The 25,815-nt window shown below is 35.1% G+C and overlaps 1 protein-coding gene across 2 annotated transcripts in view; it reads right to left on the bottom strand.

The window, feature by feature from the left end:
- SLC25A21 (solute carrier family 25 member 21) overlaps positions 1-25,815 on the bottom strand; it is a 249,554-nt gene that overhangs the window by 4,549 nt on the left and 219,190 nt on the right. For both annotated transcript variants that reach the window (XM_068683310.1, XM_068683311.1), the window contains exons 4-7: positions 23,923-23,989; positions 17,096-17,155; positions 15,165-15,272; positions 10,033-10,197 (exon numbers count right to left, since the gene is read on the bottom strand). In XM_068683310.1, coding sequence (XP_068539411.1) covers positions 10,033-10,197; positions 15,165-15,272; positions 17,096-17,155; positions 23,923-23,989 — 400 coding nt within the window. The remainder of the gene's footprint in view (positions 1-10,032; positions 10,198-15,164; positions 15,273-17,095; positions 17,156-23,922; positions 23,990-25,815) is intronic.

Below are 25,815 nucleotides of genomic sequence, written 5' to 3'. Positions count from 1 at the left end.
TTGTATCAAGTCTCTTTGTATTTCTACAAGTAATGGAAACCACTGGAAAGTGTGTCCCCATGTCTTGCCTATGCACATAGTTTTTTTTTTTTTTTCTTTTGCTATTGGTGTTCAGCAGAAATTACCCCCCTTTTTTTTTTTTTTTTGCTATATAAAACTCTATATATGCAGTTCCATTTTTTTTATGAGGTCACTTTAATTATAGAAAGCTGTCAGTAAAATAATAGATGATCTTGTCGTGTCATAGTGTCAGTACAATATTCAAATGAAAGAGCTCTGTGTGTTCTAAACCTTTACATTTTTGAGTGAAAAAAAAGAACAATGAAGAAGGTCTCCTTTACAGATTAACAACAAGGAACATAAGTTAAAGCCTCCATAATATGCATTGGATGAAATCCATGCAGGTGTTTGGAGAGAAATGTCAAAATCAACAGAGCATTTTATTACTTGCAGAAAAACTCAACACCTTGATTTCACAAAACATGAAACACACTGATAATACCTTTTAATAATTAAAATGGCTTGTGATACATAAAGAATTGTACAACTTTATCAATAAAAAGCTTAGCAGAAAATTTCTGTTTATTTTGTACATAGTGGCACTTGTTTAAATGGAAATAAAATAAAGCTGACTTTTCTGGTACCCAGAGAGGAAAGAAAAAAAAAGCAAAACTTTTGAAAGCCAGGTGCAGCAGTGCGCCAGCCCCTTTCCAGTGTGGTACCCACGCCGCTCTGAGCATCAGCTGTATGATCACACCTGGCACTAAGGTTGCATTCACCTCCTCAAACCAGGCAGCATTGAGGAGGCTGCCATTGCCAAGTTGACTTATCGTAGTCTAGAATGATCTGAAATATCTTATTCAAGCATAGGGACACCTCTTCAGTAGTGCCGAGTACAGTGGGCTGCCCTCTGGGCTAGGCAATACATGTCAGGCAAAAGTATTATTTTTTCAACATGGAATTTCAAGCATTGCTGCTTCTGGCAAATCCCTTATATTTGAGCATTTTCATATTTTGTTGAATTCTCAATGCCAGCATTGCCTGCTTTGTGACTGGCAGTGTCACAGGGTATGGGATACGGTGGAGTGTCCAGTCAAGTGAGTTTCTTTTGAAACCTGATACTGCACCACTGTAACTAAAGGAGAACGAAAACAAATTGCTTTATTTCTATTCCAGTATTTGTGACATAGAAAAAGCTGGAAGGGATTTTGAGTATTCACAAAACTGGATAATAACCTAATGTGCTATGATTTACACTAGCTTTCATAATTTTTTATGACATCTCATGAGAAAGGTTTTCTATGACATTCATCACTGGCATTCACACATCATTCAGATTACTTCATTCATATAACAGATTCCAAATAAATTTAGCTGTTAAAATAATTTAAAAGTTTTTTTTTTTTTTTTCCCTAAAAGCACAGAGTAGTTGCTTTTTTATGTGCTACCACTTTCAAGTGTAAAAAAAAACAAAACCAAAACACTTCCAAATATACTTTATAGCTTCTGTCTACAAAGCTTACATGGACAAAAGAACATCAGCTGTCCATCATGTAGGTGCAAGCTGGTGCAATCATGAAACACTATCTTTCTTTTTACACTAAAATCAAGCCTTTTCCTATCCCATTGTCAGATTCCAAAATATTCCCAGCAGTCTAGGACCCTGTGAAAGGAGACATGAGGTAAAGGTAAATGTATCTGCTTAGCACTATCACTGCAACTGGCTAGCAGAAGTGATTATCATCATGGTATTGTCACTAACTTCTGCAACATGCAGTTTACCAACTATTGACTATTAAATATTTGGTACATTAAAGAAAAATATTCTGACAATCTTCCCTTGCTTTTATAAGTGACAGAACTAGAGGAAAAAATATATAATTTTGTTTTTAGGCAAAAGTAATTTTTCTGTAGTATGAGTAGAATATGAAGTACAACAGAAACATGATTTTAGATGGTGACACACCACAGTACAGTATACCTCATGAAAATGAACAGCCAGCTTTTTCCTAATGGGACAACTTTGCTGTGGTTGGATAATGTAATCTCTGATCCTCTTACCTTTTTAGCATGTCCTTCACAATCACATTTCCTATACACTTGAGTCCTTGCCCTGTGAGCATAACCAGCCCTCAAAAATAGAGAAGTAGGCATCACTAATAAATGCCATATCTATGCGTGTCTCGCTGCATTTCCCTACTTTGTTTGGAAGAAGAAATTTTGAGATATTATATCTCTGCTTTTTATATTTCATTACTCCTATTATAACACTTTGAAATAAGTGGAGACTTTGTAAGTTTAAATCTTAAATCACATGCTGCTTAATTCTTTCTTTTATATTCCATTATTTCTAGCAACAGAAAATTTTAACCCTAAATCTATCACATACACACCCATGTACAGGATTGTCACCCACTGGAGATACTTTTAATTTATCAGTTTCGTTTTCCAAATCCACAGGCTTTCCTTTCCATACCTCTTTATTGGCTTGTTTATCAGCTAGGCACTTTGTCAAAACCTGTTTAAATCTTTGATCTCAGTCAAAAGCTTCCACACTATATTAATCTATTCTGAAAGAAGGCCACTTAATTCAATAAGTAACATAGGTAATAATCCAGCAATGAAATAACCATTTGGTAAAGGCATGTACGCTTGGAACTCAGTTGATTTAGCCCACTGGTAGGGTCACCACGAATCCAAGTGCATTCATTATTGATGGAGAGCATGACCAGAATGCTGATCCATGGCTCCTGACTAGAGTAACAGAAGAATCATAGAATAGACAATGATGCACCCTAGTCGATACATTTGTGCTGATTTAGACACCCATCTTGGGTGCTATGCAAAAGATCAACACCCCACTCACTATATATAGTGCAGAGAAGTAGGTACCTTCAAAGGAACAGCTCAAAGTACCTAAAGTATATTGCTTGTGGTAACCAGAGACAGATAATGTGAACAGTCCAGTGGCATGCATAAAAGTGTTGAGAAACCTGAACAGGAAAGACACTCAAGAACACTACTCATTTTGTCCTTGTCCTCCTACAAATGAAGTCCCTGTACAGTCTCAGTAAAGGTGGCAGAATGTATCTCAAATAAATGTATATTTTAACCTCATTTTAAAGAAAAAAACAAAACAAACAAACAAACAAACAAAACACACAAAAAAAAACACAACAAAACAAAACCCCACAATAATATAAGAAAAATAACTGTGAGTTTGCCTATCTGAAGCTGTTTGTCTTGAGATCCTTTCACATTTTTTTTTTTTTTAATATATATATATGTTGCTGAAGGTATATATTTTATGAGAAAGAATACTTCTGTAAACATGTTTTAGTATTTTGGGGCACCTCACAGATAGATAAATTCATTATAAAAGAATAGGGTTTTTTAAGTAAGGAGAATGTTAGTTGCTGACAATTTGTTTGAAGAATAAATAATATCTATGGAATAATATTTTAAGCTATTTTTGCAAAGCAGTCTACAGGACTTAGCTTGAAACTAATACTGACTTTGAGCAGAGTATTTTGCGTCAAGTTTCTTAACCTTTGAAAACGTTAGCCATAACATTAGTTTTATACAAATATATTTATATTAGTAATATAATATATAATAGTATATATATATATAATATGAATATAACATAACATAACATAACATAATATAATATATTTATCCAAGTTACATTTGGCACAAAAGATTAAAGCAATTTGAAATGATTGTTAAATCTAAATACATTTTCTCAAAGTCACATAATAGGTCAATGCAGAAGCCAGGAACAGAGCTGATAGGCTTTGCACTATATGCGGCACATCTAACTCCCTGCACGTAACAAGGAAGACTTTAAAAGACAGAAGGCTGTGGTTTTGCCAATTCTTGTTCTGCCTGGTACACCCAGGAATTATGTGTCTGAAGAGGCATAAGGAGTAGAGTTGCTGCTTGATCATTTTGGCTAGGCTGAAGTGCAATAAGCATAGGAATTCCTATGGCAAGCTAAGAGGTTTCACAGCACTTTACCTGCGCTACATTAACTACAATTAAGTTTTTAGCAACAAAACAGGCTGTAAGGAACTGCTCTAGCCACCCTGATAACTGGTTTTAACCACTGAAAAGAGCTTTCAATGGCAACAGGCAGTGGAAGAAATGAATGAGGAAGGGGAGCTTCCAAGACAGAGAAGATATATTCAGAGGGAGGCAGTGTAGCTTCTGAGAGCATAATAGGTCTCAGGAATGTAAGAAGGAACAGGTGAGAAGCTATGAGTTCTTTTAAACATGGACACTGATACAGATCCCAGAGGAAAGCCATGGTCTTGGTTCTGAGTGTCAAGAGGAGCACTGGGAAGAAAGGCTGTGAGATTCTACTCTTAGGTAGGGAGAGGCTGGTACAGATGTGTTCAGGTGGTTTGGAGGCATGCAAACTCTGGACAGGATTCAGCAGTAATCAAGAGAAAATGATGTAGATCCACTGCAAGACCCCAGAAAGTGTGAAAACAAAAAGGTGAAAGTAAGTCTTGTCACTGTTGTGGTAACATGATGCTTTGATTCTTCTAAAGAGGAGTCACAATTTCTATTTGTGACTGAATCAAGATTTGACCACAGCTTTATGAACAATTTCATAGTTTTACTCACCCTGAACTTTTGTGCATCTCATACATTTGCATAGTAAACTCTTTATTGTAAACTACAGCTTGCTGTCTGATTAGTATAATGATGTTCTGATCTTTGTCAAGACGCATAGGAAATGCTGAAATAATAACAACAATAAACACATTGATGAACAGGAAAGGCATTCCAAAATGCATAGTCACAGCTGCACTTTGTTTGAATTAAATGTGCCTTTTCACACTGGTATTATCTCAGATTCCTCCTTGAGTGCAATCTCATTGCAGCCGACATTTATTTAAGTTTTTAAAATCCATCTGTCAGATGTCTGACAGCATAATAAGATGAGTGACAACTACTGGGATAAATGTCCTGGCTAGTCTCCAGAGTGTGATGACTGTCTGCTCTATAGGGTAGACAATTTCAAACAATTTGCAATTCTCTCAGTGATATATATATATATATTTTTTTCCTTGGAATTCAATTTCCTGATAGAACTATTAATCTTAATCCAGATTTATATGTAGTAATATCTACCATTTACCTTTTTGCCATAACCTTTTGGACCCATTGCTCAAGGCTAGGCCTCTGCTTCACTTATTCCTAAAACAAACATCTGCGCCAAAGAACTTTTGATACAAAAAATAAATAAATGAATAAATAAATAAATAGACAGTAAAAACAGTCTCAAAATGTACAGAATTCTGGAGACTCAGTCGGTACAGTCAACAAGAGAAGTAGCAGATAGATCTGTATTTGTTCCTCTTACTGATCATTACATTTTTGTAGATTATTGTTAGAAGGAGAATACCAAAGGGGCAAAAGAAACTCATGCTCAACCACTTTGGCTCCTTGCAAACTTTTTTTTTTTTTTTTTTTTTGTATCTTCCAAACATGAGCACCATCTTCTCTGTTAGTCCCATAGCCACCTCCACCAATGACGTTGAGTTTATTCAAGAGAGGGTATCTAGTATTCTTGTCATTCAGTGTTCAGTGTATGGTTTTGCAGCTCCTAAGGAATAGCCACCTGGCAAAACACCAGCTACAGAATCAGTCAGACAACTAACTTCATGTGAGGCTTCTGCTGTAACTCCAGTCAGCTCTCCCACATAGAGTCAGTCTACACAGATTATCAGACCATTCATAAACTGTTGGGGTTACAAGCAGGTCACCTCTTCTTGGCATCATTTAGACATTAACTTAATTAACAACTCCCTTAAAATTCCTTTAAGCAGAAACTGGACAGGAACGGACATCTTTTTGCTTACCCCCTGCATGCAGTACCTATCTACTATCATCTCCAGTCTTAGTTACACAATTAGTTATGAAACAGCTAAAATGAAAAAAAAAAAAAGGAGTTCCATGAATACCAGCACTACAGAAGTGTAATATCTTATGAATTCTTGTCTCATGACTTACTGACATTGTGTCTAGAAAGGTGCAAGCTCAGACTAAGGTTTATTTGGTCTTTTTCCTACAAAGTTCATTGTTCAATAAGATATAATTTCCCACCTGAAAATTTCCCTCAACTACAACACTCATAAGATGTACTTGTAGGATTGCTCTTCCTTTTAAATGATTATTCTTATGATTATAAGAATTTAAATGTGTGTGTCTCTACCAGCTTTGGTTGAACTTGGTTTTTAGTTTAATTATTATTCTCATTTCTATAGGAAATCAGAAGTAACTTGTGTTTCTTCTTCACATTTTTCTTTTGACCAGATTCCTCTCCTCAAATGTCATATCTGTCTTGCCTACGGGAATACCACAGAACAGGAGCAGGTGAGGTAGAAAAGGACTCTCCCCCTTTGATACAACATCTTCTGGTGAAAATGGCCATGGCTGAAGTTTTTAAACAACACAGGCTGTTGTTTCAACAATAACAGGACCACCTCAGATTGGAGAGTACTGATCAACTGGTGGCTTGTAATGCAGTGCTGTATACAGTGCTATCTTTTTTTATTATTATTATTTTTTTCTTTTTGGTTTACAGGTCATCCTGAAACATGATGGTAGCTCTGAGGTTGAGATATTGACTCTAATTCAGTCTTCTCCTAAATCATCTTGATTTACTATTTTTCAACATGTCCTTTGCACTGTCTGTTTCTACATATAACTTTTATATTGGTGTAGATCTGAAAACAACTAAAAATAAAACCATGCTCTGCATTCTTATTTATTTGACAAAATGAATAGCCCTTTTTTGTTTCCCATCTCTTCTATGCCTATAGAGTCCTTTAGAGTTTAGAGTCCTTTCTTTGACAAAACAACACGCAGCTCAGCTCCTGCTGTCCGGTGCAGCAGCCCTTTTAATAGGAGGCACATCTGTGTCAGCTGGAGCAAGCAGTATCTGACTTGAAATGAGTTTTGCAGCTGGCCACGATTCAAAGGGGGCTTTTACCAGGCAGTTGAGTTTTCATATTGTTAAGAAATACGACAGCCACTTGGAGGTGGTAGTGAGCAAAGGTTTTAATGAAACTAATGTTTACCATCAAACCAAACTATGATAAAAATAAAAATAGCGAGAGCTGCTGGAAGCCTATGAAGTGTGCTATAAAAGCACGTGCCATAAAACTGAGACGATATAAATTTTCAGACTAATTTGATTGCTAGTGCAGATGTATAGCTGTTAATGCTCTATGGGTGATACATAAGTGGCAATTGAAACAAGTCTGGCTTATTCCATGTTCAGTAAACAGAGCATGAGGTTGGCTGTATATGGTCTGTTTAGCAGAATATACTGAACATATGAAAAATTATTCATTATGAACATTTACAACCCACACATGTCATTTATATCATTTGACCACTCAACATAAAAAGTTTATTGTTTTTGGCAAAATAAGCTGCAAACATCCTTAATTGGGATGCAAATTTAATGCACAGTTTAGCACTGTTGACAGCTAAAAGGCTCATATGGACATTTCCATACTTTTTTCCATTTACATTACAGATGGTGAACAGCAGATACATAATCAAGAGCCAACATTATTTCAAGTGTTGTATTCTTATTTCATAATTTTTATATACTTGTCAATATTGCAAGACTGACTTCTGAGATTTTGTTTTCAGGTGAAATATATAAAGCGAACAAATTAAGATTTGTAATGAAATCAAATATGTGAGAAAACATGAAAAGCTTAACTGTCTAATATTTTTTTCAGACTAACTGCAAAACAGCTTCTATCAAATTAATTGTACATGTTTGATAACTCTTGGTCTCTAGCACCTGCTTCCTGACACAGGAGATTTAAGTTATAGATCACAACATATTGATGGATGCTGATATTTTCCAATCACTGAGGCGAAATTCAGTGCACATAAACACCTGAGACACACTGTTACTTGCTGGCTAGCACAAGCCAGATGTGGCATGAATTCCACCCTTGTTAAACTCAAGGTAAGACTTGCATCAATTTCAATGGGAATTCAGTCAGACTTCCTGGCTATGTCTGTATGTACAGAGTTGTCTATGTCACTGATGCCAGTTGGCCTAGAATGTCCTATTAACTTTATTAATGCCACTAGGTGCTATTACCAGCCAAATCAGAGTGCCTGCATGAAACCTGCCTATTAGGAATGGTTCCTTGCCTGCACTAGCTCCCAAGCCATACCCAGAAGCAGTGCTAGCTGGCCTGGGACAGGGCTGTGCCAGGCAACCCTGAGCAGCACAGGTGACTGAGTTTCAGTGAGGCTGCTTGATTTACTAGCTGAAATGTAGCCACTGTGCAAGCCACTGTGCACGGCACTTTGCACTGCTCAAGCACAATGCAAACCTCTCCACTTACCTGCAGTTAACACAATCTAATCCTACATTGATTACATTGCATTTTGCTCTTGATAGTATGAACAGGACAGCTGGGCCATCGACTGACACCACTCACTGAAGTAATTTCTCTTTCATTGTCTATATGTATTTAAATTTATGCTCTAGATATTAACAATTTTCTGTATCATACAAAACCTCTACAAAGTGCTAATTTCTCTTAGGTTATAATGCACTAAGTTTTTCCAATCATATAATAATTGTTCCCCCCCACCCTCACCCCCCTTTTAATCTGAAAGACTAGTAAAGAATGCTTATACCAAATACTATTACTATTCTTCAATTACAATGCAGAGAAACTTAAGAATTTGTATGGAAGTTGTATATAAGCCTCTGTCCTTATCTGTACATGGTTCTGAGTGTTCTCCATAGTAACTAAAATTTTTCATCTTTTCATCAGCATACTTTTTACTCCTATCTTACTGTTTACCCCTACCTTAGTATCGAGCTATACTTGTGCCTTGAGATTTTAGAATGTGTGATTAAAGTACATTGTGAAATATGCTTAAATACACTAAAAGAAACTTGTAGAAACTTGTGGGTTAGCTGCTCTTGAACAATTCAATTTACTGTAATGATCTGCAAATAAGAAGTGGAGCTTTTCTCCATTTATACAATGTTGCCAACAAAAATACCAGGCTACTCAGAAACAGAAAAAAAAAAGGTGTTGCTTCATCTGGGAATAGAAACTGATCCCTTTTGATGTAAATTGCAGCTTCTTATATGAATATCACTACATATTACACCTGTGACTGTTTAACTCTCATCATCTAAAAATCACATTAGTGAAAACACAGTTCAGTAAGTAACGTACTGGAGTCATTAATAAACCATTAACTGTTGCTCATACAGCCATTTAGAAAGTTTACAGTATTATCACATTTTCATTAGTAAAATTTCTCTTTGTTATAAAGGGAAATGCTTCCTTCTTTGTATAAAGGAATATAAGACTAGTGAATAAAATTACTTCAAGGGCAATTACAGCTATGTTTTTTTTCAACTTACTCATAGGGCATACTACCTAAAGTCCCTGTCAGTCCTGTTTTGGTCTGGTTCACTCACACATGGGTAAATCTGAACTGTCATCCTTCAACATCAGGTTGAACTGCCTTCAGTAAATAGGCCCTGTACATGGCCAGGATACCTATGTACTTCTCATCAAGCTTGCCCACTTACTTGGTGAATACTTCTAGATGTTCTAGAAATTGCTTTTTCTTTTCTAAGCCAGTTTACCACAAACAAAGCAAACACCACCAACAAAACAACAACAACAACCATACATATATACTTAACATAAGCATAATATTCCTGCATTTAGATTTCTGTCTTTTTACACTGCTACTGTGATATAAAGGGATGTTCATAAAATTGGGAATTCAAACATGACTTTTTTCTATCTCAGCTTTGCTTAAAAAGTCACAAGTACAAATCCTTGCTTTGATTTGTAAATCTTATCATGAAAATGTGCTAGATTTCTGCAAAATAGAGAGCTAGGTTAGTCACCAGTTAGTCATGGCACAGCTTTGCACAGAAAAATACAGTGTTAAATAAATTGCCAAACCTCTTATCTGTTTATCTTTTGCATTGTATGAAAAACTTACTTTATTGACTGGAAGAATGTTTTTCACGTTGAAGTAGAATCCAAAGTAAACCATGTTAAAAACTCCATGACGGCCCAGTGTTGCAGTAAGACCTTTGTTGAGTCCTTGGAGGCCCAAACCATTGGTTTTAATGATCTGCTGAGCTTGAACAAAGCTAGATGGTTGCTACACAAGTTAAGTAAAGGAAGGAAGAGATCATCTTTAGAAAAAGAAAACAATAACCACAGCCTCATTTCAATCCTGTTGACAAACAGTGTTGCCAATTCTTGTCATATTATCTTAAGTCTCACCATAATTATTTTCATTAAAAAAAAAATCCTCACTTTTCTGATTGCAGAAAAAAAGTTGATAACATCCCTAAAGCAAAGATAAAGCTCTTAAAACAATAATTTAAAAAAATCAATCTAATTTTACAGAGAAAATTATGTTTGAATGTGTGAATTTGGCAGTAGTTTTTTTTTTTTTTTTTTATCACTGAGCTTTGCTGTTAGGACTGTGACAGATGAAACCCTTGCACAACTAGAGCATACAACAATTATTCTGGACAATTAGAAGATTAAAACAGCTCATAGAGTAAAACCAATGGCACAGAAACATGCATTGTGGGGGAGTGATGAAAGGACAGAACTGGAGCAGGAAATTTGAGAGCCATTATGGCAAGGGAAGCAAGTCATTGGGAGACACAAATTGGAGCAGCAAGGGATGGTATAAATATGTGTGTTGAATAGCAGTTACACATTCAATATTAGAAATAGGGTTGAAAGGCAACAAAAAGCATATATATTATCTGGGAGTCCTTCTGTATTCTCAGGTTCTTCATGCTGTTAAGAATGCAAACCACTGCTTTAAAATACTGAATTTTAAGGAAATTACTAAAGTTTTTTTGTTATAGAGGTATGCACCTAACTTTAACATTGGAGTACTGAAAATCTAGAAAAGAAGGTGTAGATTTTTTTTTTCCAAAACCACACAACTGAACCCCCTGTTTTGCACTCCTAGTGAATGTATTTGACTTAAAAAGCATAGTTAGATTTGGAAAACTGGAATACTCATATACATTCCAAGGTACAAATTTAGGAAACTGCCTTAAGAAATACTGTTTTGAAAATAACGTTCAAAAGGCATAGAAATTCTTTTAGTCAGCCTACTGCTGCTTAATGAAAGCCAGAAAGGAAGAAAATTCCCCAGGATCCACTGATGTAATGATCAATTCCTCTGACAGGATCTGCCTGACTACATACACAATTGATCTGTATCATAATATAATGTGACACTCAGGTGCTCAGGTGAATCAGGTGCTCCCCTTCTGAAAGGTCTCCTCTATTGTTTTAGCAGAATTACAGGAAAGTTATTTTCAAAAAGGTGTTGACTTGAGTTTGGTTTTCTCCAATGCATAAAGCTAGGTCTGGGTAACCAAATATTTAATTAGAAAGTCAAAACATGACTTCCACTAGGATTCTCAAACAGGAAAATATAGAAGGATTTTGACTACAATGTGCTGAACACTGCTAATTTCAATACACTTATTTGTTTAATGTCTTTCCATTTCAAAATATCACTGTAGTAGATCAACAACATCAGCCAAATGATTCCTATTATATCCGATACAGCATATGATTGTCTATTTAGGTGACTGACAAATGTAGTCTTTAATACCAAGTTTCACTCTGTTTTTTCATAATTTGTAACTAATATTACCCTCTTAATGCTCTGCACACATTTTACTACAGTTTACTTTTCTAACTACACAAGTATACAAATCAGAATCTATTATAAATGTAGATACTCAAATGGAATATGATCCAGATACTAGCAATAACATCCATTCTCATGAAAAAAAAAAAAAAAAAAAAGGGGGGGGAGGGGTGGAAATGAGGGATTAGATCTTTAAAAAATGACTAGTGGTCCTGAATAAAGCGATTTAAGTTGAAGACACCAACTTTCAATAGTAACTTGGTCTCAAATACAGACGTACTCACTTACTCCTGACTCACAAGGGAAGCCTGCCAGTTGCTGTACACCAGAGATGGGATTCGTCAGTCCAAATATAGATTCCTGAATTGTCTACATCTAGAATCACAGAATCATAGAATGGCTTGGGTTGGAATGGACCGTAAAGATCATCTAGTTCCAATTACCCTTCCATAGGCAAGGATGCCACTCACTAGATCAGGTTGCTCTACACCTGAGCTACTCAAAAAGACTCCCTTTTTAACAATAGAGAGGGCTCTCCTAGTGAACAATTTACCAGACATCTAAAATGTTAGCTGATCTTGCCACAGAAGGTCTATATTTCTGTACTGATGATGGAAGGACCTTATGATGACTACCTGGGAGGAATTCACTGTATAAACATCCAGAATTTGACTCACTTTAGACACTTGTTGACTTATACTTAACAGACACCTAGACAGCACAATCTGGAGTCAAAGCCTTCTCATCCTAGTGCAGAAACATGTATTTGTTTAATTAATCACAAATTGAAAGTGAGAAGACTTCAATCACATCAGCAGTATATATAGCCAGTGGGTTTTCCATGGCTACATGGAAAGGAAACAAACAAACAAATAAAAAAAGTGTTGGGACTTCTTGCAATTTACCTAAACAAAAAGTGAGGTGTTATTTTTATGTGTATCAATTCAAATTACAGAAGTGCCAATATGATTTATTGCAGCCTTCCTCTTTAAAACTATCAGCCCTAGAAAGATGATCTGGTACAACAGAATAATTCAACTGTCACTGTAGTGTGTGAATATTTACTTTGGGGGTGTGCAGAAGTCTGGGTGTGGGTTTATGTGTTCATGCTCTTCCTTGTTCCTTTAAACAAGATATATTTATTATTTCAATACAATAGCCAAAGAAATATGTGACCTGCATTAGGTTTCATCATATAATATGAAAGCTGTACAATGGGATAGGTGCATACTTAAACCTTTTATAAAAACAGTATATGGTAATGAAATGAGTGTATCATTACCCTACACTCTGTAATAACATGCAAGTGCTTCTCCCAGTAAGCTTGAGTTTACATGCTTTAGTATGGAATGTCCTTTAACGTATTCTTAACAACAACTTGAGATCATGGTACTGAAGCTACTAGAGTTTTCCTGATTTACTGCAAATTCTAAAATTATAATCCTTTTAAAAAGATATTTTAAAAATTGATATCTCTGTGATTTAATCACAATTGTGATTTAAGAAATTCAGAACCTTGGATTTTTTACATTAGGGCAAATAGACACTTTCAATCATACTTTAAGTGTAAACTAGGTTCCTAGCGGAGTCCCAATAGCATTCTTTTAAAATTTTATTTGTATGACACTATATTGTGATTTGGACTATGTGAAAATTTGCACTTAAATTAAATCCAAGGAATTTTCACTTAAACAATATAACTCAGTTTTTGAACAGCTATACTGTGATTATCAGAGTATTTTGAAGGTCACCAGGAAAGGACTTCTGCAATGAAAGTAATTAATTGCATAAAATTTACTAATTAAAACATCATGGTATTTATAAGCCTGAAATAGAGAAAAAAAAATGTATGAAGAGAAAGGATATATCAATCTCTTGCAACTTTACAGGAACTAGTTTTCTCATAATACTGGTTTATTTGTATCCAAAACCAGAGATTTTTAAAAGATATTATTTGCTTTTTCACAACCATGAGACAGAAAGATCAAGAATATCTACCTGCTTTACTGAGGAGCAAACAGGCTGAAAGAGTAGTAGTCCATAATTTTCATACCACCTTACTGAGAAAGAAATTATCTCATGCACGGCTTTCTCCTGCTTTGTCTCTCTCCTTGCAGGATCCTAACCATTTTACTCTTGTACAGTATTAGCTCTTTGTTTCAGTAGTGTTGCTGTTGCTGATTAAAAAATGTCTAGGCTGGAGACTTAAAGCAACCTGACATCTCTTTTGCATGCATTTAAATATAACAGAAATTTACGAAATATTTTAAAATTTATTCTCAAGGAGAATGCTTTTCTGAAGGAGTTACAGTCAGTGCCAACTGCTTTATGACATTTGGAAATTAGCAGCAATATTTTGCCAAAGTGTCCCTGAAGAGCATGACCCAAACAGCTTATGTAAATGGCAAGTTGATATATCCTGTGCATCCCCCAAAAGGGTTCAGTTTGTGAGATGAGTGATACAAGGCATGCAAGTATTAGCTCTGACAAAGCTTAAAAGAAGAATATGGAAAACTTGTGCCTCACCAGGGATCCATCCAACATTTTCAGGCTTATGTGACTTAGCACTTTTACCATAATAGGTACAGCTGATTTCTCAGAAGATTTTGAAAGAGATGATTTGTCATTTGTTAGTCTTATTCACTGAGAAAAAAAAGGAAGGAACTGTGTGACTGCCTACCTTAACTTTTGCCTGGAACATTTTCTGCATTAAAAATAATTGAAACTGTTGCATTCTTGTACAAGTGTGCAAGTGTTCTTGCACATTTGAGTCTGATGAATCATTCTTTACCAGTTTAATCTTTTTCCCCATTCATCAGTAACCAAAACCATGGACAAAGTCAGTTTTACACATTGAGTTTGAGCAAAACAACATTTCAATAATAAAACTCTGAGTAGAAATAAGGCTTTCAATTATCACCATGCTTTATTATATAACTATTTCCCATTTGGTGTCTAGAAATGTAAAGATTTATATCACAAATAAATTCATCCAAGCCTATAAAACCTACCAGCTACATTTTTAATATAAAAGACATGCCTAGGGCATAGGTTCTTGGTGTCTTATGGCAATCTTCTGTGCTCACTTGAAGTGTGGAGCCTGCCAGAGTAAATGTGTACAAGGGTCTCAGAATTGTACTTCTGGATAAGAATTCCTCACAGTGCTGCCCCACTGGCTGCTCTGGAGGGAAGGAAGTGTACTGCAGGCACAGGATATCTACAGTGGAAATTCTGACTCAACTGACAATATGCTATGCATCTTGATGCATATCTGACAGCATCATCTACTGAGTCTCCTCCCTGTTTCCATTTCTGTTAACCTTGTGGCAAAATCATTTGCATCAACTCACTATAGTATAGATATTCCAGTCTAAATATGAACTTTGAAGTGCATTACACTTAATAAAGCAAAAACAAAAGTGGAACAATTCTCATACCTCTGTGAAGGCATTCCGATTGGTCTGTAAGGTAACCTTTACTACTTCAAAGGGGTTAACCACAACTGCCTCTGTTAATCCAGATCCCAAGCCAGCAACTGCAAATGCCTAGGGAAGTTAAATCAGTCAATATGTAAAAATCAAGTAGTAAAATTTCCCATGTATCAGATTATGAAACTGAATGATACAATGAGAGATTTCAGTAATGTGACAGTACTACTACTAAACAACACTAGCCCTTGATTAGATGCTGACAGTTCATGAAGACAATATGACAATAGCCATAAACCACATTCCAAAAAAACAACCAAAATGAAATGTCATAGCACTGTCAATGAACTCTCTTTTGAGCTAAAAGAAAAACTGTGGTATTGATTTATAATGAAAACATGAAAAAGCATTGCCCTCATGTTAACTTTGGGTGGAGTCTGAGTAAAAGCATAAATGCAGTTATGCAGTACCAGAAAAAAATAAAACTGCACAGAGCTTTAAGTGTATAACAGTAACACATTAACTTAAAAAAAATAAATAAGGAAATGTAAGAAATTCAAATAATGCAGTACTTAAGCAAATTGCATAAGGAGAAGAAAATTCCTCCTAAGTAAATATCTAACCTGAAAAGGTTTACATGGGAATAAGTGGCACATATGGAGATGTCGACATTCTCTACAAGGATGAATTAACTCCGTGTACTTAAAAGCTGATGGTACATTACAGCCATAGAAATGTTGGTATTCAGTACTTTGCTTTCCATCAGGAAACAGCATTTATAAATACAATAATTTCTTTGTAAGAGAAAAATAGTTTAGATATTCAGGTCAATTAAGAAAATTCAGAAGGGTTAACTTTTGTGATCACTTTACATACTTATTGCCTCATTTTATTGTCTCTAAACTTTCTAGGGGCTGTAAAGAGTCCCAGGTCCACAACGCAATAAGCGTATTTGCTGAAATTCAAGGAAACGAATGGTAAGGAAAAAACAATACTTAGACAAATAACTTATTCAATACAGAGAGTTTTGACTTGGGAATATTGAGAGCTCAGGTACAGAATGTACCTGTAAATTAGAAGGGTAGCAGCAAGTTCCAGCCATAGTACCTTTGCCTCCAGCTGTACTACCATGTTGCCAGCAGATCTATTTTTCCAATGCAGGATGGGAACATAACCTATCCCTTTTACCATCAACCAGCAGGAAGCCATAAGGAAGCTGATACTAATGTATGCATCTCTCTTTCAACAGCAGTTGTCTTGATGAGAGCTGTGTTGAATCACCTAGAATCATTCTGTGTAGCTTAGACCAGAATCCTTCTCAGTCATCTTTTCCCTCACTGCCATGGCTAACTCAGAGGCAAAAATGCCTCCAAGTATTGCACCAAATAACACGCAAGAATGTTGGGAAGTCTGGTGGCTGCTGCATCTGCTCGATGAATTGGAGCAGCTTTTGGTCACCTATGGCATATTTACAAGTTTCCAGCATATTTTACTCCACAAAAGGTGATGCTGTACCACAGGACTCTAATCTTTGTTCTTTCCACTTTCTGCAGAATAGCATCATATTTACATCTAAGGAAGAGATATTATCACATGAATAAAAAAATATTGACAATGTTCAACATTTTATTTTGCAAGACTGAAAAATGACAAGCTGCATACAGACTCTTCTATGGTGACTGTCAATAACACTTTGACAATGTTAAGACATTTATTTATGACTTTATTATTAAGGCATTTGATATAAAAATTAATGTAACTATCATTTTGGCAGATTATATTATCAGTGTTTTCAAGGGACAAGTCCGTTCTGAGAAACTGTGATTTGGTTGACCAGACCCCTTTATTTTTTGGGCTGTTTCTGATATGGGAAGAAACAGATGGGACTGTTCAGAATATAAATATTAAATCAGAACATGAAGTGTTGCATCCATACATACCAGTCCTGGTGGTAATGATGCATATGCTAATAGCTTCTTGTATTGTTCAAAGGTGAAAAACTGTAAAGAAAAATTAGATTGAGACTGCATGGGAAAAAAAATGAGTTAATTATACAAATTAATAAAACCAAGCTACAGTGAAGTTCCACTACCTCATATCTTGAGTAGCCACATGAAGTTCTGCAAAGAAACGTAAGCTACTTTTTTTTTTTTTTTTTTTTTTTTTTTTTCATGCTCTCTGTAGCAGTGTTTGATGTGCAATAGTAGATTAGGCTTCATAACTGATTTTATTAGTATATTGTGCACAACAGCAGCATAAATGCAATTAAAGTTTTATGTAAGAGTTCACTTACAACATATAGTTCTTGTTTCCAATTTATTATTTTCCCTCTAACATCTAATTTTCATACACTTGTATAAATGTAGTAGTGCAGTAGCAGATACTATTATTTGTCACCAGAAATCACCCTCATATTTAATATAATGCAATCATCTTCACATTTTTAATGAGAAAAATGTAATTGCAGATTGTGAAGACAGAAAGTCTGTAGATTTTTATAGTGTTTCACTTTCAAATCCATTAATTTTCAGAATACTTTTTTTTTTTTTTTTTTTTTTTGGGGGGGTGGGGAGCTTTTCTCAAAACCAAAGCAGAATTGTCCTCCCAAATACAATCCTGGCCACCCTTGTTAAAAAAAAGAGAACTCAGACTACAGCATACTGAAAACACAGTTGCCAGGATCCTAAGGAGAACTTAAGTTTTTTTTTAAGAATGAAGACTGAAAGAGAAAAAATGTTTGTCATGTTTAGTCTAGCAAAAAAGGAAGCTGCAAGGGAATGAAAAACAAGGAAAGGAGAGAGAGATGTAACAAAAAGTGGGTATAAATGGGTATAAACTACTCATAAGTGGATTGCGGCTAGACATAAGATGAAACATTCTCAAAAGCAAAGAAGTGGTGTCTTAAAACAATCTTCCAATAGGAGGTTTCTTAATTACTTTTTAGTTTGATAAATTTCTGAAAGGTAAACATAGAGCAGCAGCAGACTAGACTTGTTGACCTAAGAGATCCTCTCTAGTCCAGTGCTCCCATGAACACCAAGACCCCCTGAAGCCCGTCTTATTTCTAATTCATATTCAGCAAATATGTTGCTGAGGCCATTGAAAAAGCACTTCAGGCTGATGGCACATAAGATAGTTCTGAGGGCAGTGAAAAAGAGGTTAGAGCATGACGAATGAGGATAGCAGAAAATCTTGTGGGTTATAAAGAGTAGATATTTGAGTTCCAGGGAAAACTAGATACTGGAAGTGTTATTTCATGTAATTTTCACAGAAGGAACACTGTGAGGCCTGGAACTAAAGCTCCCTACTTGTGACTCCTGTCTATCTATCCAGTATTCACTATTTTGTGTGCAAAAGGGAAGTGGCTTTTACATGGCATGTTGTTACATGACTGAACAACAAAAATGTCACAGCTTCACCAAGACTGCATAAACACATGTGGATATTTACTGGAGCAAGAGCTGTCTCATCCCTATATAGCAAAAATAAATAACTAAAATCTCTTACCTTCTTGGCTACTTTCCAAAGCTAATCTGTAACACTTTGTTAGTTTAGAGGAAACTGTGAAGTTTGAAGAAACTGTGAACAGTGAAGGTGGGATCCACTGAAAGTCTGTACATTTCACTCCCGTCTATGAGACCATGAACACTCATATATCAACTAGCATGAATGTAACATACTGTTTCACCATGAGAAAAAGGCAATAGGAAATGAGGCCAAAAGAGATGTGGGAATCTTAAGAAACATAAGGGAATAGATTTTTTGGGCAAATCAGAAAGACCTATGCTGGGTCTCATCCAAAGAAGAGTTCCTCAGTCCCTCAGGCTCAGTTATCACAAACCTATCAGAACAAAACATCGTTTCCATAAACCAAAAGAAATAGAATGAGCACTAAATTGACATTTTAACTTGTTTATAACCCTGTCCTATGGCTAATTCAGAAAGGTTCTTCAGTCAAGGTCTGGTTCATCTGGAAAGTCACTAGAATCTTGCCAAAACCAGCAGAGAAATAGATGTTAATGAGTTGATAACAACACCATATTTACAAAAAGGGGGAATGTGCATTACATTTCCATAATGTAAAATTAAGATGTTAAATCCTGAAACTTGAAGGACTAATACTCTAGCCAGTGGATATATACTTTTTTATAATCAATAAATATTATGTAAAACTTTGCAGAAAAGGCCCTAGAACCAGAGCCTAGATTGTCATTGCCCTGTGTAGAGATTGAACACAAATCTTGCAAACATCTTGCAAATATGTTTAAAATCATTGTACTGGCCTTGGCAACAATAATAAAAGATTAGAAGTGTTACTTAGACTGTAGATCTATCTTGGATAACTAAAATATAATGAAGTATTCCTTCTTCCATAATGTGTAATATTTTTTCAGTTTTATTTTTACTTATAGGTAAAAGGAAATCTTTGGAAAGTGTCAGTTGTAGGTAGGTGAATTAATTCTCTAAATGAAATTCATTTCTTATTGAGGCAAAGTTTGCTTTATTCTCTGTCCAGCATCTTTCTACTCATTGTTACCCTCCTAACCTTTAATGGAATTTCTGGTATTCCTTAATGTTTTCCATCGTGTCACAGATCAGTAAAATGGTTGTAATAAAGGCAGAAATACATTACCTAGCAATTTTTTGGTCTTAAAATTTTTACCTTAAAAATCAATACTTTCCTAGAGTCATAAATAAAATAATGAGATAATAGTAACTATGCCTCATATAATTTTTAAAAAGAAAACAGATAAATATAAGGATCAATATAGATGTTGCTGGGTATACAAGTGGCCAGTATACATACAATTTTGCCAAAAGTATCCAACTATATCATATGGGTTTATATTATATATGTATACCAAAATTGTTTTTAAAAACAGAGTAATTTGTCTTTTTCTCTACAGTTGTATTAAGTTAACAGCTTTGTGCAAAAAAAAATCCCACAATAAACGTATTTAAAACATGCTTTTGTGTATAGAATAACCAATATTGTCCATCTGGCAAAGATACACTTTAATACTCAGAGAATATTCAGACTACTTACCAGATGTCTCAATAACTCTAAGGTAAAAATATATGCTTGAAACAAGATGTCTGGGAATGCACGAACAATATAAATTTGCCCCAAAAGTTCATCTGTTAACCATTGTATTGGCATCATCACTTTCCTCCAAGTTCAGTCTAACATACAGTTATAAACTTTGACTTTTCGTCTTCCATAAATACCAGCTTTCTTTTTTTAGAAGGGAAATAAAGAAAAAAAAATTAAAAAAATAGCAATATATACATGATAACCTACTTGCCTAAAACTGAACCTGTATCTTCAACACTTAGCATTAAAACTGAATAACTGTGGCTAAGTAACTTCATTTTATCAGATTTATATTCATTATCAAATAACCATGCCATGTAAATACAATATTCCAGTAGCAAAACTAAATTTCTTCTCAGTACAAAATCTGCCTTGCCCCTTCTCTATACGCTTTCATGAGGTATAAAAGACACTTTATCTAGAAGTTTTCAAAAAATCACAGAATCACAGAATTTCTAGGTTGGAAGAGACCTCAAGATCGAGTCCAACCTCTGACCTAACGCTAACAGTCCCCACTAAACCATATCCCTAAGCCATATCCCATCTAAACGTCTTTTGAAGACTTCCAGGGATGGTGACTCCACCACCTCCCTGGGCAGCCTGTTCCAGTGCCTCACAACCCTTTCAGTAAAGAAGTCCTTCCTAACATCTAACCTAAAACTCCCCCGGCGCAACTTAAGCCCATTCCCCCTCGTCCTGTCACCAGGCACATGGGAGAACAGGCCAACCCCCACCTCACTACAGCCTCCTTTAAGGTATCTGTAGAGAGTGATAAGGTCGCCCCTGAGCCTCCTCTTCTCCAGGCTGAACAAGCCCAGCTCCTTCAGCCGCTCCTCGTAGGACTTGTTCTCCAGGCCCCTCACCAGCTTCATCGCCCTTCTCTGGACCCGCTCAAGCACCTCGATGTCCTTCGTGTAGCGAGGGGCCCAAAACTGAACACAGTACTCGAGGTGCGGCCTCACCAGAGCCAAGTACAGGGGGACAATCACTTCCCTAGCCCTGCTGGTCAAAAGAGTTCATTACAAACGAAGGCTGAGAAATTGCCTCTCTACTTTTTTTTTTTTCTTTTCCCTCAGACCTCAATGCCATAGCCATTGATGTAGTTCTCCATGACCCTAAATCTCACTAGTCAGGTTGGCAGCAGACAAGACGCATATTTGGGCCTGTTAAAATGAGGAAAACCATTAGAAGAATAAAAGGTGGAGAATAACCAAAGAAAGCAGTGACTTTCCACTGTTGTTTCACATTCATATCCAAAGAAGGTTAGTGGAAATTTTAGACAAGCTGAATTCTCTTCAGGCCTAAGCAGAGATTTAAATTCCACTTTGGATGTTAGAAATTGTGCTGGCAGATAACACCTGATATTAAATAGCTTCAGTATCCAGGAACTTAAAATCACTTAACTATAATGCCCTATCCTTTCACTGAACCATTGTAATGTAAAATATAGCTGATATCTCAAGATAAGATGAAGTCCTGTTTGTGTCTTTGGAACACTATAAAATTTAAAATAAAAGTGCAAAGAATTAAAGAATTCAATGATTTATTTAAAAGTATGTTTAGCATTTAAATCTGATTCTCAAGATTTCAGAAAAAATACTGGGTCCTAATGTAAATGTTCAAGAACTAAGTAGAAAGCATCCCACTAAGGGAGCACCATTAAAACATTTAAGAAGTCATGAGCTTATGAAGTATAAAAGGAGGCTGAGAGAAATGAATTTGTTTATCCTGATGATATGAAGGCTAAGGGGATCTAATTCCTGCCTTCCACCATATGAAGTGTTACAGAGAAGATAAAGACAAAAACTTCTCAGAGGACCACTACAAAAGCACAAGAGGCAATAGGCAAAGTTGAAACAGAGGAAATTTGGATAGGATATATAGCAAAAATCTTCACAGTGAGAGCATTTAAGCACTAGAGCAGGAGCAAAGAGAGGCTACATCCTTGAAGATTTTCAGAACTCAGCTAGACAAGGTACCTGAGCAACATACTCTAACCTGAAGTCAGCCATGCTTTGGGCAGGACATTCACCAGATGACCCACAGAGATCTCTCAACTTAAATGTTTTTATGATTCAACAATCATATTGAATATTGTGGGGTTTAAACCAACTTAATCAATATGAGTAAAAGAAAGTAACTCATGATTTTTGAATGACTCAAGATGGTAGGAGAGAAATCAAAGTTGGGGTTGTATTTTAACTACAAATATGCTGGAATCTAAAATACATGATCAGATGGACATTGAGCTGTTCCAACTGAAATGCAATGAAGAGAAAAAGAAGACATTACAGTCTGAAGAGAACAAGTTAGGAAGCTTTTAAATATCATCCATTTATTCTTCACTGCTATTTTGCTATTAAATAGAAATTCAGTTTGCTTAGTTGTACTAAATAATTTTGAGATAGGTGACACATATCGTTGGCATCTATATGCTAATGCAAACAAGATGACATTAGCAGAACTCCTTTAGGATTCTATTACAAGGTCACATCCTGGCACTTAATACAAATATTATTCCTCCGTAAAGGAATTGGAACATGAATGATTAATTGCAGGCTAAGGCCCAGGATCATATGCAGTCTTTTTAGAAAGACACACACACACACACACACACAAAAATAAATAAAAAAATCAAGACATTCTGTACAGTAACTGCTTTAAGACATATTTGTTGCAACTATAGAAAACTTCAAAGTTCTGAAGTAAAAGACAAACTTTCATTCATAACACCATGGATGCTTTGGCAGATTTCGAACTGTAAGATGAAATGTTTATTTAGTAGCACTAAAAAAAAGGGTTGCATTTCATAATTGAAAAAATTGGTGTATTGATATTCTTTGCCTAGGAGTGTTACTAAAATAATGTTCCAGAAGTTGAAATAGAGGATAATAAAAGCAAATCAGATCAACATTTGATGTTGAATACACTGTTATAGGCTAGCATCCAGTTCAAGTGTAAGAGAGCTGGAATAAAAAATTCTTTGCATGCTAGAAAGTTGTACCCACTAATATATTCAATATGTAAGAAAGCAACAGTGTGGAGCAGTGTTCTTTTGAGTACCAGAAAACTCCAGACAGCACTTCAAACCTACTACTTCAAGTTACTTAGTAAGTACTTACCAGGAGTGCCTTCTTTAAAGGCTTCATTTATTAAGCTATTCTGAGTATTAATTGTTTGGTAAGTTGGCAGGCATTTCCAATAAAACAAAATGTCGATATTAGAGGTAATTATGAGGCTAAAATATGAAGTACTAATACTCTGTTATAAACATAGCTTATTGCAAAGTTTGATTGCAATTTGTAATTACAATTTGTTTTTCAGTAACAGTTTATGTATTTATAGCCTAGCAAAAATAGCCTAGAATTTTAAAGCTCTATATTACACTTCTTAATCAAGAACAGTTTTTATTGTACTGTTCAACAGGAAAATTTCCTCCTTGTAAAAATCAGAGAACCAATTTGCCAAAGCTTAAGAATCAAATGCGTAGGAGAATCAGTGTAGGAGAAATAAAATATTTTAGAGCTGACACTCTCTCTACTTTAAAAGGGGAAATATGTTTTTTTATCATTATTATTATTATTATTATTATTATTATTATTATTATTATTATTATTATTATTATTATTATTATTATTATTATTATTATTATTATTATTATTATTATTTTACCTTCACTGCCCTTTTGGGTGTCTCAGCTAAGATGGGAGGGAGTATTCCCTTGTAGAAGCCAAGCAATCTATTGAAGAAAAAAAGGAAAATATTTTTGTATGGATAAATAACAGTTCATTGCCATACTACCAATTCTATTTTCACTTTTATGTAAAGCAACTAACATTTTAACATTTCTAAGCATACAGATAATAGTGATGCTCTTTGCTTGCTTGCCTGCAAAATAATGTTTTACTTATTCTATCATGTGCTGGTGAGAAGACAATCAAAGTAAAGTAATGAATAAGTAAGAATTCGGTCCATTTTTCCTGAGTAAACAAGTAACTATATTGAAAAAAAGAAGAACAATTTTGAAAAGGAAGTATTATTTATTTCATTTGAAAATGAAAAGGAAGTATTATTTAATTGTATTAATTTTCTTAACATTGCAATGATATTTAAAATTGAAGTCATGACATACTGTTTTGGAAAAAAAAACTTCGACCAGTAAGTTACATACAAAACCTGCATGCTCATCTCAGATACTAGGTTAAGGCATCTTTTAAAATGTAGTTTTCCATATGCTTGAAAATATATGAAATAACCTTTGTATGACAACTTAATTTTAAACACAAGTTAGCTGTTCACAGAGACATAACAGAATACATGTAATTTGTCTTGGAAAAAACATTCAGGCAGTATCTTGCAGAGGTACACTTTCAGTTTAGAATAGCTGCAATCTTTTGGAGTTGGTCTGAAGCTAAAGATCAACTTGTTGCGTCACTTTGCATCGGAGTATCTAAAGTTTATATATAATATATAAATATATATATATATATATATGTCATATATATAATTACATATAAACATTTTATATATAATAATATATAATACTTTAATATAATTTTATGTCTTGCTACAAGGACACATGGTATTTGAAGACAGCCTGAGTTCTGCTTACAAGACCAGCGTGGACACATAAGGTTGGGTATTGGAAATGTTCTAAACATCAGGTAGTTCTTAAGAACACCAGCTAAGAGCAGATGTAGTTCTGTTTGCTAGGCCTCCACATCGCCTAGGTAGTGCTTAGCTCAGAATGATGTCTGATGCAATGAGCAAGAAAGTACCTTGCCAGCCAACACAGCTATATCTTAAAACTTATCATCTTCAGAGCTCATATTTTTCTTCCCTGTAAGAAGTAAACTTTCTATAGACAAAATCACTTTTTAAAGCAAAGTTTTTGCATCCTTTTGAAATATTTAAAGGTTGAGATTCACTTTTATAAAAGTCTATTATGTGGAATACTTTTACAGGGTGTAGAAGAGTAAGCACAACAGAATCTCCTATAGTTGTCCTGTGAACATCAAAAGAAACTGATTAAATTCATGCTCCCCACCTGACTATAAAGAAACACAAATGCTCTATCATCTTTTTCACCTTTCTTCTAACATTTCTTTGAAGTCCTCTTCCTAAGCTGCTCCCATGTAAATAAAATATTTAGGCTTTTTAAGACTTTCCAGAGTGGGAATATCATTTAACCTTCCTCTGAAGTGAGCAAGGTACAGATTCCAGTCCATGCTGAAAAGAAATGTTGAACATTTTACACAATGACGGTTTCATGACAAGAATACTGAAAGCCCTTGGATAAGAGATTTCAGGAATTCAGTCAAGGAGTTAGATGTTTGAATTTCCCTCAAGCCTCAACTTAGGAACATAACTATATATAGATACTTAACTATGTACATATATCTATACCTATATGTACCCCTACAGATGTAGATATAGATATAACCATACAGATAGATATACATACCCACAGATATTGATATAGTGATATAGATACAGTAGATCCACGTTTAATCTTTAACAGTTCATACATATTCAGTTTACACTTGCTGATTCAGCAAGCTATTG

The sequence above is a fragment of the Anas acuta genome, chromosome 5, assembly GCF_963932015.1.
Source record: "Anas acuta chromosome 5, bAnaAcu1.1, whole genome shotgun sequence".
NCBI classification, from domain to species: domain Eukaryota; kingdom Metazoa; phylum Chordata; class Aves; order Anseriformes; family Anatidae; genus Anas; species Anas acuta.
Note: the sequence above shows the minus strand (reverse complement) of the source record. Positions and strands in the feature narration are given on the sequence as shown.